Below are 16262 nucleotides of genomic sequence, written 5' to 3' on the forward strand. Positions count from 1 at the left end.
TATAATCTATTTTCAAGAGAAAAACATTTAATGGACTACAATCCACAAAAGGCAAGACATTTCTTTTCCACCTTGAAGAAGTACAAAATTGTTAAACGTGGTTTTTTTCATCTTTATCTGCCAATGTGTAATGTTCTGAGTAAAATGAAAAATCTATACCAACAAAATTCAGCTGCTGACATTTCACAACGTTAAACCTTCCTTTCCCTCTGGTTTGTTCACTTCTAAAAACAAAGTAAATTGATATTTTTTCTGTCACTATTATATAAATCATCTTATCTTAATATGAAATAAATTAAATAGAGCAACTAATGTCTGTGACTTTATTTTTCCTTTAGGCTCAGAAAATCCACTATTTCAGGTGCATGGAGAGTCTCACGTTAAGGCCTCATCTTTCTTTCAAAACAAAGGTGCCCCCAAAGAGGACCACAAGGGATCACTGATTTAAGGCTCTATGGGACCACAGGAGGTCAAACAATGAGAAAACAATGTATTAATGTATAGAAGTAAAAGCAATTCAGTTGACATTCTGTAGTCATGACACTAGGATATACCAAAGTTTTGGCTGACTTACATCATTCATCATTGAAAAAAACTTTATTTTACATCTATTTGCAGACTTTCCAAAAGCACTTTCCTTGTCAGAGTTAATTTTGTATTGACTTTATTTCAACTTTGAAACTTTCATCAAAAAGAGGGGATTTTTGCCTTCTAAGAATCACTGGACTGGCAAACAAAATATGTTTCCCCACATGTACATCAGCATCATGGTATGTAAGAGTTTGTTTCACAGTATAGGAAAGCCTTGTGCAGTGCTTTCCAAGTGCACATACCCCTCTTTATCCAGCAATTCTTAGTCCATTCCTGCTGCCTAACCCAGGCCTTGAGTCTGTTCCCTCCAGTGCAGGCAAGCACTGCCAAGAAGGGCAGGGTAAGAGCCCTCAGCCTCAGCAACAAGCACTGACAGCAGCCGAGTTCCAATTGTGGAAGGATCTCCCACAGGGAAATACAGTAATTCAGCCCTGAGCATCTCGTGGGCATGCTGGGAGACCGTCCCCCTTAATTAAACCCTCCAACCCTAGCTGGAACAATACTTTCTTATGATGCACTTATGAAAAGAATACCTGACACTCACAAAAGAAAAATGAGCAGTGAGAAGCACAAAATCTGCAAGAAATTTGGCTGTGTTCATCTCATTTCCTAGAGCACGAGTTGAGATACTGTGATGGCAAGCAACAAAGGTGGACTGCTAGGGAAGGGGTCTGCAGATTAATTGAAGGTGAAATTTGATTGTTGAAGAGTTGTTCTTAAAAAAAAAAAGTTAAAAATATCTAGTTTGCTCTGTGTTACTGTGAGTTTAGAAACCATATGTGAAATGAACCTAACACATAAGTCCAAGGCAGAATGTTTCTGTGACCAAAAAAATTCATATCTTTAAGACCTTTAAGTCTCTATAACAAGGCCAATTATGTGTAGCCTGTTGCAGAATAATATTGGATGGCATTTCAGCTCAGCCTACATACAGAAAAATACCATTCATTTAAGACAGATGTTGGGAATTTTCAACAGGCACCATTAGCCTTTACATGACAATTGTAATATGTTTGACATAGACTCTGAGTTAGGACAACATGGATCTCCACGCAGTTTCAGACAGCAGGATAGGCAGCAATGACAGCACCAAACACTGCCGGGTTAATGCATTCCACACAGAAAGTGGGAACTCATTCTTTGAGGGGTTTAACAGATCCAGGCATAAAAAAAGCCCGGGCAAAGGAAATAGGAACCACCTCAGCTACAACAAATGGCATGTGTGCCACGTACCCAAGTGCAGAGCTACAACCAGCCTGCTTTGTGCCACATCGAAACACTGCGGGTTTGTTCTCTACTGGATTTATTAGATTATTGATACTGCTCAAAAAAGGTCTGAGCTAAATATTCATGTTTGTGAAAAGCATTATTGCTTCAGTATAAACATTATACAGCTGTGATAAAGACTAACATAATTTATTTTGAAACTGAAGTGAAAACAAGCACTGCCTTGAATCACATGGAAAAAAATAATCTATGGTCCTTATTTGAAAGAAAAATAACACACTAAAGTTTATTACCTCAAATATATGTTTTCCCCACATCCCACATTGATCATTTAAAAGGAAGAATTATTATTGTAACAAACAGAGCAACAAATTGTTTTTCCAAGCAGGAGCTTTGGTCACAGCATGCCTATAGAGATGTACAGGAAGATCATGCGACAAAAGGCATGACCCAATAAACACTTGGAGTGTGTATTTTCTAGAGGTACTGAAGACAGTATTTTAACTGTTATTAGTTATGCCAGGCTTAAAGGACGGTAGGCACAGTGTAAAGAAAAAAACCCAAACAACAAACACAATGTAAAGAAAATACTTTAGAGGTCCAAGATTGGATCTGACTTCCACTGAAGTTTGTGGGGTTTTTCCCTGAAAAACACACAGCCATCCAGATATTCTCTCAATACTGACTTTAATGTATTGACAAAACAAAACCCATAAACCAGAAGCAACACCAAGCCCCACAACCAAAAAAAGTGCTTCAAGTTTTCATTATTTTATTACTCAGATTTCTGACAGCTGAACTATTCTCAGGCCAACAGTTGCAGGGACTGATGTACTGCACATAAAACAACGCAGCTAAATTATAAATAACATTTCTAGCAAAATCATAATTATAAAGCAAATTCTCAGGGAAAAAAAAAGTGCATAGTGTTGTCTTGTTCACTCTCATGGTTCAAAACCAAAAAGATTAATTTATATATATATGTAAAACCAACAACAAACAAAACACAGCACCATTTAACTGGGTCTGAAAAGTCATTCTAGAACCAACCTCCAAGTCCTGAGCCCAAAGGATGTAAGCTAAATATCTGAGTTTTGTAATTAGCATGAGAGAGCTTAAACACTCACCAGATACAAATCTCACATGAATTATGTGTTTGTTTTATTTTATTAAAACTTACTAGAATCTTAAGTTTTCAGGCTTGTGGGGGTCACAGTACTCTACCTGGGACTGCAAATAAATCTAAGGGTATTAATATCCCCTTTCTCTGCTAAAGAAACGAGAGGATTCCTGTCACTTTATTTTTGCAGCCAAGTGTTACATGAACAGATTGAGAAATTCTGGACTATAAACACCAATGAGTACATACCTAATGGTAAATTCACCAGAACTACAGTTTTGCCTCTAACACCTTTTACATTATGTGACTTAGCCCTAATCCTTAACTCCACACATATTTATCAGTGGGTAACTTAATGCAAGCTTATTTTTGATAAGCAAAAGTAACTTATGTATATTAATATTGTAGGAGCAGAGCCTTTGGCGACAGATGGCAATGTAAAGACCATTTCTTCCTTTGAAACTGTACAGCACCTGTAACAGTGACCTAACCCTCCTACTCTTCCTGCAATATAAATATTATTGAATAATATGTACTAGTCATTTTCCAACAGAAATCAAATGGCAGCATGAACAAGTTGCCATAAAAATAAGACAGCAAAGGGTCACTTTAGTTTCAATCTCCTTGTTCTTCCTGCATGCTTTACCACCTGTGGAGTGACTAGTATGCAGCTCCACACTCTAATGCAGCAAAGTGATGTCTCCTGCATGTCAACACCCTCACAATGCTCACTTCTAAGGACACCAGCACTCACTCCACATTTGTCTAGCAAGGAATCTGCTCCATCTAAAAAGCAGCACATCACCGCTGACAGCAGCACCACGCTGACATAAGAACAGCAGCTCCAGGTCAGTTCAAGGAGCTGCAGCTTAAGGTTATTAACCTTTTCACACCATTTTCAAATGTCGTTTCACCTTTGATACATTCCCACATCTGCTGTTTCAAAAATAGGATGCTCAGCCCTCTGCAGGACAAGCACCTTGTTTAATTCCACAGGCCAAACTCTTCAGGCTATAAAACTCACCTCATGTGCCAGCCTGTGCAACCCTGGAACTGAAATACCCTCTGGAAATGTCGTGCAGATGAAAAACCCAAATATTGGCCTTTCAGCAACAGGGAAAGTCTTGAGAAACCTGTTTGATTGTGAGGAATTTCAAGCACTGAGTAAAGCTCCGATGTTTCTGAGAAATACCATGGATGCCTCATTTAGATTGGGGGGGGGGGGGGAGAAATTAAAAAGGGAAAAATAAAAATAAACTCCTGAGTTGCATCTGTATCCTGAAATATTTCTACAGGCTTTTGGAACCTGACTTTGCCATACTGCAGTAACAATATTACAACTCCTTATCTAATCTCTGTTCAACAACTGAAATCTGTTGAATGATGTTTTTAAAAATTCCTACTCAGAAAGCATATCACAAGACATTTTAAAATAGAAAGTTGAATAAACTGTTCCTGCTTTCTGTATGAATTCATGTTGATCCAAAATCAAACAGAAAACATCACCCCTCATCAGAGAGGATTCCATATCTAAAATTGAACTAAAGATAAAAAAAAAGGGAGCACATGAAAGATGACATACAATTGTACTGCTCTGTTTGATTTACATTTCTGTGGGGACGATTATCTAAGAACATATACAGTGTTTGGCATATTTGTTATATTTTGGGATTCCCCTGTATGTTTCAATCCACTTAAACAGAGCAGAATTGGGCATCCTCTCTTACTGTCCTTGGGGACAGATGGAAAGAGACCGAAGAAAAATAATTTTTCTTCCATTAGGTGGACCATTCTTGCTACTTGTTAATTTTCTATTAATAGCAATGATCTCTTTCCAAGCTTAACTTCCAGCTATTTTAAGAAAAATAATACCAGCCAGTACCACAGAAAAGGATAAGGGGAAATTCTCCAGCTTGGCTGTTCAAATGGTGTTATCTGAAGAATTATGACCAACTTTACATTTCATAAGCCAAATTAATTTTAATGTACTCATCTCCAGGACACATTTATTTGTTAGGACTCTGAGGGCAGCAAGTGTTCTATGGAGACAGTGCTACCCTGTATTTTGCTAGATGGCACTGTGATGGCAAGCTTAACAATCAGGCCCCCAGAGCCTGGTTTTCAGTGCTTCTTTCAGATATAATCACAATAAATGCATTAACGGGCATTATAAACATTTCCCATCTCCCACTGTTATGCAGTGCCCTCATGGGGCAGAGTGCTTTACGTGGGGAACAGCCAGCTAGGTGGAAATGGCGGGTGGAATTCAGGTCAGCGCAGTTAATTACCTGACCTGGAATTTGGCTGGAACACCAGGGTTAATGCTTGTAACCTCACAAAAGCAGTGTGTGCTTTTAACAGACTTGGACCTCTTTCTCACACTTCAGATGGCTGCTCTCAAGAGCCTTGTCCTTGAGCAGCCCAGCAGGTGTGGCTCTCCAGTGACTGACACCTCCAGCCTCAACTCCCACCACACCCCTGAGGTGTCAGCCCCACGCGGCTGTGCCCTGACCATGCACAGCATGAGGGGGTTCGCCTGTAGGAGCTGCTGTACTCGGGGCAAGCCTTGGTGGAGGTGACAGGGAGTGCTCACAGGGGGCTCATCATTGCACTGTGCAATTGCAGTAGGGGTATAAATGCATTTTTTGTAACCCACTGCAACAATCAAAACATCAATACACTCTGTTCTCATTTCTGTGCTGAAAGCAGAGCAGTTTCCAGAACAAACACTTTATGCCTGTGAGGAATAAGAAAATGAGCAAAGCACTTATAAATGTATAATGGTGATTTTTTTTTAATAGGTAAATTTAGTTGCATTCAAAAATTCTGACCAATTAACAATTGAAAAAGGCAGCAGAATCCTACTGTGGCCACAGCCAACAGCCTGATTATTGCTTCTTTTTCAGGTTTTGAAAAGTACCTTTAGCAAGGTAGGGGGGAGAAGCATAAATTATTAAGGTGCCACCTACAGTTCTCATTAGTTCCCCATCAAAGAAATATCAAAAACTTTAAAATATTGCATTTTCTCTCCCAAATTTAAACAAACTCCACAGAACTGTGCTGCTCTTAAGTCAATAAAATTATCATGTGCCAGTGCCTGGTTGGACAGAGCAACACTCTGCTTTCCAGAAGGAGGGCTGCTGCCACAGCCTTCCTTACTTCACCGGTCACAGCTCCACAGAGCTCTCTGAGCTGCAGGTGGCCTCCTGTGCTGGCCCTTTACTCACTCGAGTGGTGCTCACAGTGTGCCCTCAACTCACCATGGAGTTCATGGCGAAGTGGTTGTGCTGGGTCTGCAGGTCAAGGGCGTGTTGGTAGCTCACACCGATCTCCGTGTGACTCTGCAGGAACAACTCTTTGTTGTGGCTGATCCAGTCAAACATCTAGAAGCAGATGACAAGACAAAGGGGGGAAAATAGTTAGAGAAAGGTGGAAACAATAAGAGACAGTGCAAAATACAAAAACCCTGTTCTGAGATAGATGCATATGCAACACAGACAAAATCACCTCATCTCTGCTCCTCATTAAAATAAGCTGCTGTCGAGCAGTGGAAGCATTGAAGTTATCACCACATTTTGTTATTAACAGAATGACAGGCCAGGAAAAATAATTCATAAAGCATGTTCCTTGGGAAGCTGATCCCATAGTCTTTTCCTGTAAGTAATGGGAATTTCATATATAGAAAGATGGCACCAGAGCAAACTATAATCAGGGATTGCTTCATTGTCCAAAGATATAGCAGTTCATAAAGTACCTTTAAACCACAAACAGACCAAACATTCCATAAATATTATAGATGCAATTTTCTCAACCCTCTTTTTCTTCTGTACGTAAAACTTCCAAACGTTACATTTGAATAGCCAGTTGAGTTCCTACACCTATATTTTCCAGATTTTTCTAATTCCAAAGACATAACCCAGTCTATCTTCCACTTGTTATTTTTGAGAATGAGGAGAGAAAAAGGGGAAAAAAGTGTTTTATTAATATCTATAAAGAACACACATTTCAACTTCTTCCACTTCCAAGTGCATTTCCAAGCAAAATGGGTAGTTCAGTACTTCAGACACAGATAGAAATATATGGAATAAAGTGGATGAAACTCATTCCTTATTTTGAAGAACATTAACGTGACATTTCAATCTGCAGCACATTCATTCATTATAAGCTGTCACAAGCTGCTAGGAGATAGTGTGTTTATGTTTTGGCTTGTTCTGTGTTGTGTTAGAGACTAAATTCATTCAAAGCAAGAACTTTTCATTCTTTACTCCTGATTACAGCTCTGCAGGCAACTACAACCTCAGATTTCTTCTCTTCTGCACACATTTTTGTTGCAGTATCCCTTCAAACCATGTTCCTTCAACTCCATCTCAGCAAGCTGGGGAACTGTCCACTACTAAGGACTCTTCCATAATAAAAACCCCCTAACTCATTAATTCATGATAAAAAAACTAATTATAGAGGCAGCAGAGCTCAGGTCAGTACAGTCCTTGGTGTTAGAGTGTTTTATGGTGAAAAGGCAGTGATGCAGCTTCTGTATTACGGTGAAAAGGCAGTAATGCAGCTTCTAAGTAACCACCTTACTGTCCCAGAATCAGCCCAAATCCTTATTATAACAGTTACATGTCCTCCAGTAAAGAGCTGGTTTGTTCTTTAGCCCTGAATAACAAATTCTGACCTGTGACAGCTGAAGAACACTCAGAGCCCACTGCTCAGGCACTGCACATTGCTGTGGTTGCTCAGGGTCAGTTCCCTGTTCCCTGTAGAGATGCTGCTCCCAAGAGGAGAGAAAAGGCTCTGTAAGGGTCACCTGTGACTCCTGCAGTAAAAGCAACACTTCATGCTGAGCACTCCATTCAGATTGGAGTGCCTGCTTTATGCAGGGGATTTGCAAAAACAATATCAAATATCCCTTTCAAGAAAAGGCAAATAAACACTGCAGCTGCCACCAGACACACTACACTGAGCCTGTCCCAAAAATCTGTCACATGTGCCCGACTTCTTAATCTTCTATTTATGAAAATACACTTGCAACTACAGAGTCTACACTGGCTTGTATTTTATGTTGATAAATAGTTGTAAAGGCCAAATTAGGTTCAAGCTACAAAGATGCAAGGCCAAAGTAATGCCAATGACACAATTACTTTCTCATTTGTAGCCATAGTGCTGATCAGGGCTATCACCATTTTTTCAGGAAATGTAAGTAACAAATTTTTTTCAAGAATGATGTCAGGGGTTTCGAACACTACTGCCAATTAAACAGAAGAAAACAACCTACTACACCTGAAGAGACATCTAAAGCTTTCTCTCTGGACTCCTTTTTCTCGCTTTATGAAGATTTAATAGGCAACATTAGCACAAAATAATTTGCCACACTTGTGGTCTTAAAGAAAAAATAAAAAAGAGAGAGAAAAGCCATAAAGCTAATACAGAAAAGCAAATTCCATAACAGCAAAGTTCATGTCCCAATAACAAGATTTTACATCTCTGCTGAGAAACCAACAGAGATTTCTTGTAAGTAGATACATGTTTGATGTTAACATTTTTTAATGTTTTAAACAATCTAAAGACATTCAGGGAGAACAAAACTGGCAGCAATCCACTAAAAATAAACAGTAAATTTAATATTTTATGCTCAGCAAAGCCGAATCAGGATCTTTTAAAGACACGTAATTTAAACAAGTAATCTATTGTTCTGTGGATAGGGAGCATTTCCTCCATCTAATCTATGCACATATTGTTGGACGAGAGTCTAGCTTAAGTTAAACCATGCTTCAGCCTTCTAAATAAAATAATAAACTATCAGGAAAAAAGAAAGGAAGTTTTAGAGATGACTAATGGATTTTTTTGGTCTTTTTTTAAAATCAACTGAAATACACAACAACAGTTTAAAGGATGTCCTTCAAGAAATTTGAGGACCAGGCCTTGATGATGAAATCTGTACCACCTTTAAAACAGAATGGTTTTCAAACTTCTGTGCATGGACAATAGCAGAGTTTGAAAGAGACTCAATTTAAGTTTAGACTTTGAATCTTTCTATGATACTATTCATAAAAAATTACTTTGGTTTCAGCTGGTCTGTGCCTGTGGCAAATTATCCCCTATCAATATGAACTGGACTCTTGTCCCGAGTCTCCCACATCTCTCACAAAAGCCCAGAGAATGAAGAGTTTTGCATTTCATGTGGCTTGGAGCTGGGAGAAAATCAAGCAAGATGCCTTGGAACAAGGGCAGAGTGAAAAACATGCAGATTCAGTGCGGTCTAAAGCACTGACTTTGATGACTTAACAATGATTTTGCTCTGTAAAAACCTGCATTGCTCCTGAGCGTTAAGGAGTAACAAGCAGTATTTACCATCACCCTTGGCTTACACAGAACCAGGGCTTTGCAAGGCTGCAGACATGCCTACCTTAAGCAATGCTTTAGTGGGTCTGAGATACCCCAACAAGCTGCTGATGAACTGGTACCTCTGCATGGTACAGTCCCATGCTGTGTAGAAATGCCAGCTTGACCTCAGAACAGCACAGCCTGGGCTCAGAACTGCTTGGATCTGTCTACACTGATTTTGTTTCCAGGGCTGGTTCCTACAGGGACTTCTCAAGCATTTCTGCTTGATGCCTGTTTAACTCTAGACATTTTTCTGAGTACCCAGAAGAGAGTACTGGAAGTCTTGCATCACAAAATACTTTGAATTTTCATCCTCCTAATCAAGGATGCATGGAAACAGTAAGTATTACACAGTCCCACAGGTCAGGAGACATCCTCAACAATCATGGTATTTAAACAAATAAATACCTAAAAGTGGGGTCTTATTTGACTCTGAGATCTAATGGATTGTGTTTTCAAACTCTTTTCATTGACCACAAAGTCTAAAATGGACTTAAATAATCTTCCCACAATACTATGATTCAAAGTTGAGGCTCTGAAAATGCCAGATGTCAGGTGACTGGTGATGCTGCTGTGAAAGTTTGCAGTGTGTGGCTGGGAGGTTTCAATATGAGGGTCTGTCAGCATTGTCTGGCCTGGCCTGTATTACCAGCAATATTTCCTGAAAGCTTTCAAGATAAATTTGTTTTCCACATGAAAAACTCTGATGCTTCCTGTGTTCCTGAAGTGAGTGTGCTGCCTAGTTTGTTTAATTAAAACACATCATTATGGATGGGAACATGGCAGTGACCCAAAATTGCTCTTTCATTCAGCTCTGCAAGGATCGCCCCAATTTCAAGGGGCTACCTTGGGCTCCTGGAAAAATGTTCAAGATCCTTTGACAAGTTAGTTTGCCTGTGAAAGGAGTGAGTTTTTAATACAGAAAATACCAGCATCAGGCAGATGTGTGCTGAGATCAGCTAAAATCAGATACAGTGTCTCAGCAAACTGAGACTTCCTGTGTCATTCCAACACTGCTACACAGCACTGTATCAACTGGTTCATATCATTCTTGAAAAACACTGTCTTAGAAAACCTGGCCCAGTGATCATCATAAACTTAATAGAACTTTAATTATTGCTGTGCCTTACTTCTTGGTTGGAGTTATGATGACTGCCAGTGATTTAATTCTTCTCTGAAGCTTTCTAATCATTCCTGCAGTCAGGAATTCACAGCAAACAGCAGCACAAAATAACTAAGATTGGATATTATATCACTAAAAACACATGAACCAAATGTCCTCAGTGTCTCCAGCCTGGCAGTTCTCCACACTGCTGTAGATAATCTGGAGAACAGTTAAGTAGTCCAGAGTTCTCCAGTGACTGAGATGCTGGGGAGAGGGGTTAAGCACACTATAAACAAGATAAACTCCAATGTGATTATCTCTTGTAGTCCTGTTTCTGACAATGCATAAAGGAAATTGAATGCATATGCTGAAGAATGTTAAGTGCTACATTTAATTAAGGAAATTAGTCTTTTATGAGAGAGTCAGAACTAGGAATGATCTTAAGAGTCTCTGCCCAGTACTTTGCTGAAGCTTCACTGCCCTTAGTGATCACACATGCACCAGTAATTATTATACATGTGGTCTTGAGGCCACTTCACCTGAGATTAGGGTATCAGATCATATCTCCAGCATCAGTCTTGCTGGAAAAAATTAGTACTTAACCTCATGTTTTGTCATCATAGTTGATGAGTTACTAGAAAATCCAGGTTAAGTGTTAGACCAAACAGCGAGTCTCAAGCTGGTCATGAATAAGTCCTGCAGAGAGAGAATGTGACTCCATACTTTCCCTGGATTCGTAACATCTGGCAGGCTAGAGAGTACGGGGTGAGAACAGCTGTTTGAGAACAGAGGAGAAACACACGGATGTGGAACAGCATGTATGCAGCCTGTGCACAGTCCAGCCCTACCTCAGATTAAATGAGATTTATAACATCATTTCAGATAAAAACCTCTGCTCTCTGGCTTTTGTCAGAGCTTTCTGAGGAGCATTAGCACTGGATTCTGGAACAGTGGTGCAGAGCACCACAGGAAGATGTGCCCGGCACAGAGCTGGCAGCACACCCAATGCCAAGTGGTCTGATGAGAGGATTACAGCCTTCATGGCTTTGGCAGCCAATGAACTGAATATATTTATTAATGAAATTGTTTATACATGCTGAAAATAATAAATCCCAAATCTATTGAACACTGTTCTATGGCTGGAATTAATTATGAACTGGCTTGTAGCAAATCATCTTCTCTGTAAGTTCTGAGCCATAAATATCAAACTCATATGGTTAATTAAGGGCAGAATGATAACCATTATAACCACACCATCTCAACGAACAATATAGGATACATAGAAAGAAAATGGTCCCAAAGGGACATACAGATCAAGTCCAATCACTGCTTTTGGCAGCTAACCACAGTATAAAATTTCCTTTCATAAAGGGATGAAGCTCAACCTGAAAACTAGTGAGGTGCTAAAGCTTAGCTTCTCCTATGAGAACCAGTTCCAAAAACCTTCTGCTCCTGTTACTGAACTCATCATAAACTCTCTGACCTAAACAAAACCCATGTCCTGTTCATACACATTTACTCTGAGGTCAACATTTTCCTTTAAGAAAAAAAAAATTCTCCCCAGTATTTCACCTTTTCCAGTGTGGACTGGGAGGACTCATTGTCTCTCTTGCTCTTTTTTTTAATAGAGCCCAACATTTTTAACTCTTCTTAAGATACACAGCCTCTCTCTGTGCTTGTTTTAGTTCATGGATATCTTTCAATCCCAACTAAGGTCCTAGCAGAGCTTTTTGGAAGGTTGACTTTTTTTTTCTGGAAATACTCCAGCTAACATCATCTAGGATAATGTGTGCAGTGCTTCTGGTATCAACTCTAGAAAAGAAGATACAAAAATGGAAGAGCAACAAGTACCGGATCAACATAAGTCCCTCCTGCTTGACCTCACTCTTTTCTCTTGGTAGCCTCCTGCATAAATAGTGACAAAGACTAGTAGTGTTTACTGGATTTGTTCTGAAAAGAACAGCTCAGGTGATGTTCCAAACAAGAGCAAGTTCAAGAGCACTTGGGAAAAATATGAGGCAGGGTCTTAAAATAAACTCCTGGTAGTCTCACCTGTAATGCAACAGGCATAAATGCATTCTCCCACTATGCCCCCATATACTGCTAACAAAGAGAAATCTAAATTTGGTAATCTAAAAGAATGATTTTCCTGTAGTTGAGGAGAGGGTGAATCACTAATTACATGCCAGATGAAATCCCTATTAGATCAGTGCTTTTCAATCTCTTCCACTTTGTGGACACCAAAAAATTTTTCAAAGCAAGTGCTATAGCCAGTTAGTCTTCAGACAAAAAATCTGTTTTATCAAGTACATCTACCAACTACTAAGTTGGTATTGAATATCCATGATCCACAGGTTGGGTAATGCAGGAGATAAGCATACATTACTTATTAAAGGGAGGTCTATATAAGAGTCCACGTGCATTTTGGATTTTCGAAATTGTCCAGCTAGTGTTAAATTGAGTAATTTACAAGAAAAAGTATAAAATTCCACTCTGAGAGCATCTGCAGCTAAGCAAGTTCATTTTCATATGTTCCCACAATATAAACAAAACAATAACACACATAGAACAGTAACTGCCAGAGTCCCTCTCTTGAGGTTTGCAAAGTTTCCAGCTACAAAGTCTATTCCTACCTCATTAAGGGAGTTCAAGTATTCACAACAACTCAATTAAACAAAAATCAAGCCATATTTCTTACATCCTTTGTGATTGAATTTAGCCAGTACTTGAAAAAAAATACTGTGCAACAGATTTGTGGGACATACACAGCCTACACTGACATGCGAGGGCTTGATCAAGGAAAGGTTTTCATGTGAGCTCTCTTTATAAAAGACAATCAAGAAAGTTCCCTAGTGCCTCTAGACTAGAATCACAACTACAGTTTAATTGGTACCAGGCATGTCTAGGTCACCTGTGCCTCTGGGAAAGGCCAGCAGAAGTACAACACCGCTGTGAAGGAGCACATGAGAAATGCCAACAGTCTAAAGAATTGGGACATTTATCCAGAATACAGAAAAATCCCTCCACCTGAGACGCTGAGCTAAATTCAGTGGAACAGAGGGCTGATTCTGGCTGTCCAGACCAGCTGTTCCCTAAGGGATAAGAAGCCAGAAACAAAGACCCAGTAGGTAGAACAAGGGCCCACATTAATAAGAGCTTGTCCCACAGCCCGAGGGCTGATAGCAACCAGGTTTAAATGAGAGATCATCACACATGTTTTGGTGACCAAACAAGTCTGAGCTTAAGCTATGAAGTCAAACAGCAGGTCAGGATCAGGTTCAGTGAGGGTAACCAGGCTCAGACACAGCCTTGTGACCACAGCACAGACCCACAGGGATAAGGAAGGTCCCAGGTCATGCCACAGAAACAGTAGATGGACCAGTGTCTGGCTCAGCAGGGCTCATGGCCTGGCAGGGCAGGGCTGTGTTAAAACTGGAGGTGAGGTTGGTCATGGCCATCAATGTACATCAGTGCCCAAAGGGCCCTGACACTGAAGGTGAAAGGTCACCAGGAAGATGGCTCCTCTCAGGCAGGAGTGTATTGGCCCCATATTAAATTTTGTACTTGAAGAAAATTTTGATGAAAACCATTTCAACAGAAAAAAATCCCAATCTGCTGTAATTCCTGTTGCCACTCTATAAATACAGCCTTAACAAAACCAATTACTTGGAGCTTTAAAATAGAACTCTGCATACATCTAAATGCTTTGCTAAGCCAGGGCCTAAATACAATATTGTGTTTGTTTTTGTGTTTGTCTCTTATTTACAGACGGTGATGGACAAGCCAATGCTTGTGCCAGATCTTTCCCTTTCACATGTGGTCGGCGCAGTCCACAGCCAGGATAAATTGGTGTCATTCCAATGGGGCCAATTTACACCAGCTGAAGATTCAGACCCACAGCTGTATTTGTGTAACCTCAACGCTGCATGAACACAGTTTTTCCATTATAAATATCTGTGTATATGATTCATAGAGTACAGTAAGTTTAAGCTGCAGCACATTAAATTATTCCAGACAATGGGCCCAACTGTCAAACCACTAGAAAATTAGCTGGATGTGTGATGTGACAAATAACTTTGTATTTATATCAGAGTACCATTTCCAACATACTCACACTGGATGTTCCTACTAAATGCCAGAGTAAGAGATCTGTGTATTTTTTTCCTGACAGACATCAAGACACAGCCATGCACAAAGTAAGGCATGTGATTCCTATAATGTTGAGTAGAGGAGCAAGAATTTTATTGTTGAAAGTGGGAGAAAATTACAGATCCTGAACATATGACTAATGATATCTGGGCGTATTTTGTATGTCTGTGTTGTTTGCTTGCTTTTTGAAACATTGCACCTTTCCACCACACCTAGTAACATCAAACATTCAGGCATTCCTGGAAAGGATTTTCTGTTCCTTAGAATGGAAATGGCCTTTCCTGGCCAGAGATCATCTACAGAGAACTTCTTGCTGTCTAAGTGCAAATTAATTAATTGGTTGGATAGGAAAAATAACACTAAATATATAAATAGACAACAGCCTTGTGAAAGGAAAACAGTGTAAATTATGAAAAGATCACAGTAGGTCCCCAGATGAGGGACCTTTCTCTCAGTTTTCAGAAGAAATTTTCATTCATTTGAAAATGCTGTAGAAGTTTTGTGACTTTATTATAGACCCTGGTTCTTCCGGGCTGAACATGTGCCATTCTGGTCACTCCAAATAGCTGCCAGAAAAACAAAACAAACCAAACCAAAACCAGGCAGACAGATGTTTACTGTTTTGTACTGGAATTGTGGCATTTCACCTACCAAACCGAGTGCTGGAGAACCAGAGACACGGCTGTGGGGCTGTGGTGCGTTAGTAGGTTAAAACTCCTGATGTGTCACAGCACTTTGTGGCCAGAGCTGAGACCTCTGCACAGAGGGAAGCAGAGGATATCAGCTCTCTGCTGGATTTTGGGGTGTCCAGCCCTCCCTACCACTGTGTCCTGGTTGTCTCCACACCCCACAAATCAACCAGTTCAATGTTTTCACTCAGTGCTGGCAGACCTGGGGAGCTGGGATGGCAGTGTCCACACCTGGTGAGATGGCACAGGTGGCACTGGGTCTCGCTGCCCCCTCAGCATTCCCCTGGATTTTATGGGGTGGCCTGTCAGGAGGTCTTGAGCCACCCCCATCTGCTTCCTGCTGGCTCTGGCACCAGGGGAGGCCCCAGTGTGGAGAACCAGAACACACCAGAGCCTGACCACGGTGCCAAAATACCGTCAGCCAGAGAACACCTGGATACAAGGTGTTAGGGAACTAAAATGACAGCTGCGGAGGGCTGGAGACACACTCAGGGGGATCTCACCTGGGGGACAGTGAGTGGCTCACACCAAGGCAGGGACTCTAAAGAGCAGCAGCTGACAAAATTTAGGAATCAGAGAATAGTTGTAACAGCAGCAGAAAGAAATTTATGCAAATATTATCCCTGACATTCCTCTGCTGCCCATCATCCCACAAAAAAAAATTTGATGGACTGGGTATAAACCAAGACAAAAATGAGGGAAATTTAATTTATGGAAAAGTAGCTGTTTATGGCATTATGTCCTGGTTTTTTTCCTTTTAACACCCAAATCAAGAACAGAAGTTTGTATGGATTAGCATTAAACTGAGCAAAATTCCTCAGCCCAAAACTGTTACGTTTGCAGCAACTCTTCTGTGCCTGTGCAGCACATGAGGCATCCAGCACTTTGATACCAAATAATATGGAGGGCCTTGCAAGACACGAAGATTCAAGAAAATATTTCCAAATCAGTTCCCATAATGTGCATGATATGTAAGAAGAAAAGTCAGTGACCTGGT

General features: G+C 40.2%; 1 protein-coding gene across 2 annotated transcripts in view; it reads right to left on the minus strand.

Moving 5' to 3' along the window:
- KALRN (kalirin RhoGEF kinase) overlaps window positions 1–16262 on the minus strand; it is a 500698-nt gene that overhangs the window by 267309 nt on the left and 217127 nt on the right. For both annotated transcript variants that reach the window (XM_071561941.1, XM_071561942.1), the window contains exon 7: window positions 6199–6321. In XM_071561941.1, the coding sequence (XP_071418042.1) occupies window positions 6199–6321 (123 nt within the window). The remainder of the gene's footprint in view (window positions 1–6198; window positions 6322–16262) is intronic.

The sequence above is a fragment of the Pithys albifrons genome, chromosome 8 (assembly GCF_047495875.1).
Source record: "Pithys albifrons albifrons isolate INPA30051 chromosome 8, PitAlb_v1, whole genome shotgun sequence".
Lineage (NCBI taxonomy): Eukaryota > Metazoa > Chordata > Aves > Passeriformes > Thamnophilidae > Pithys > Pithys albifrons.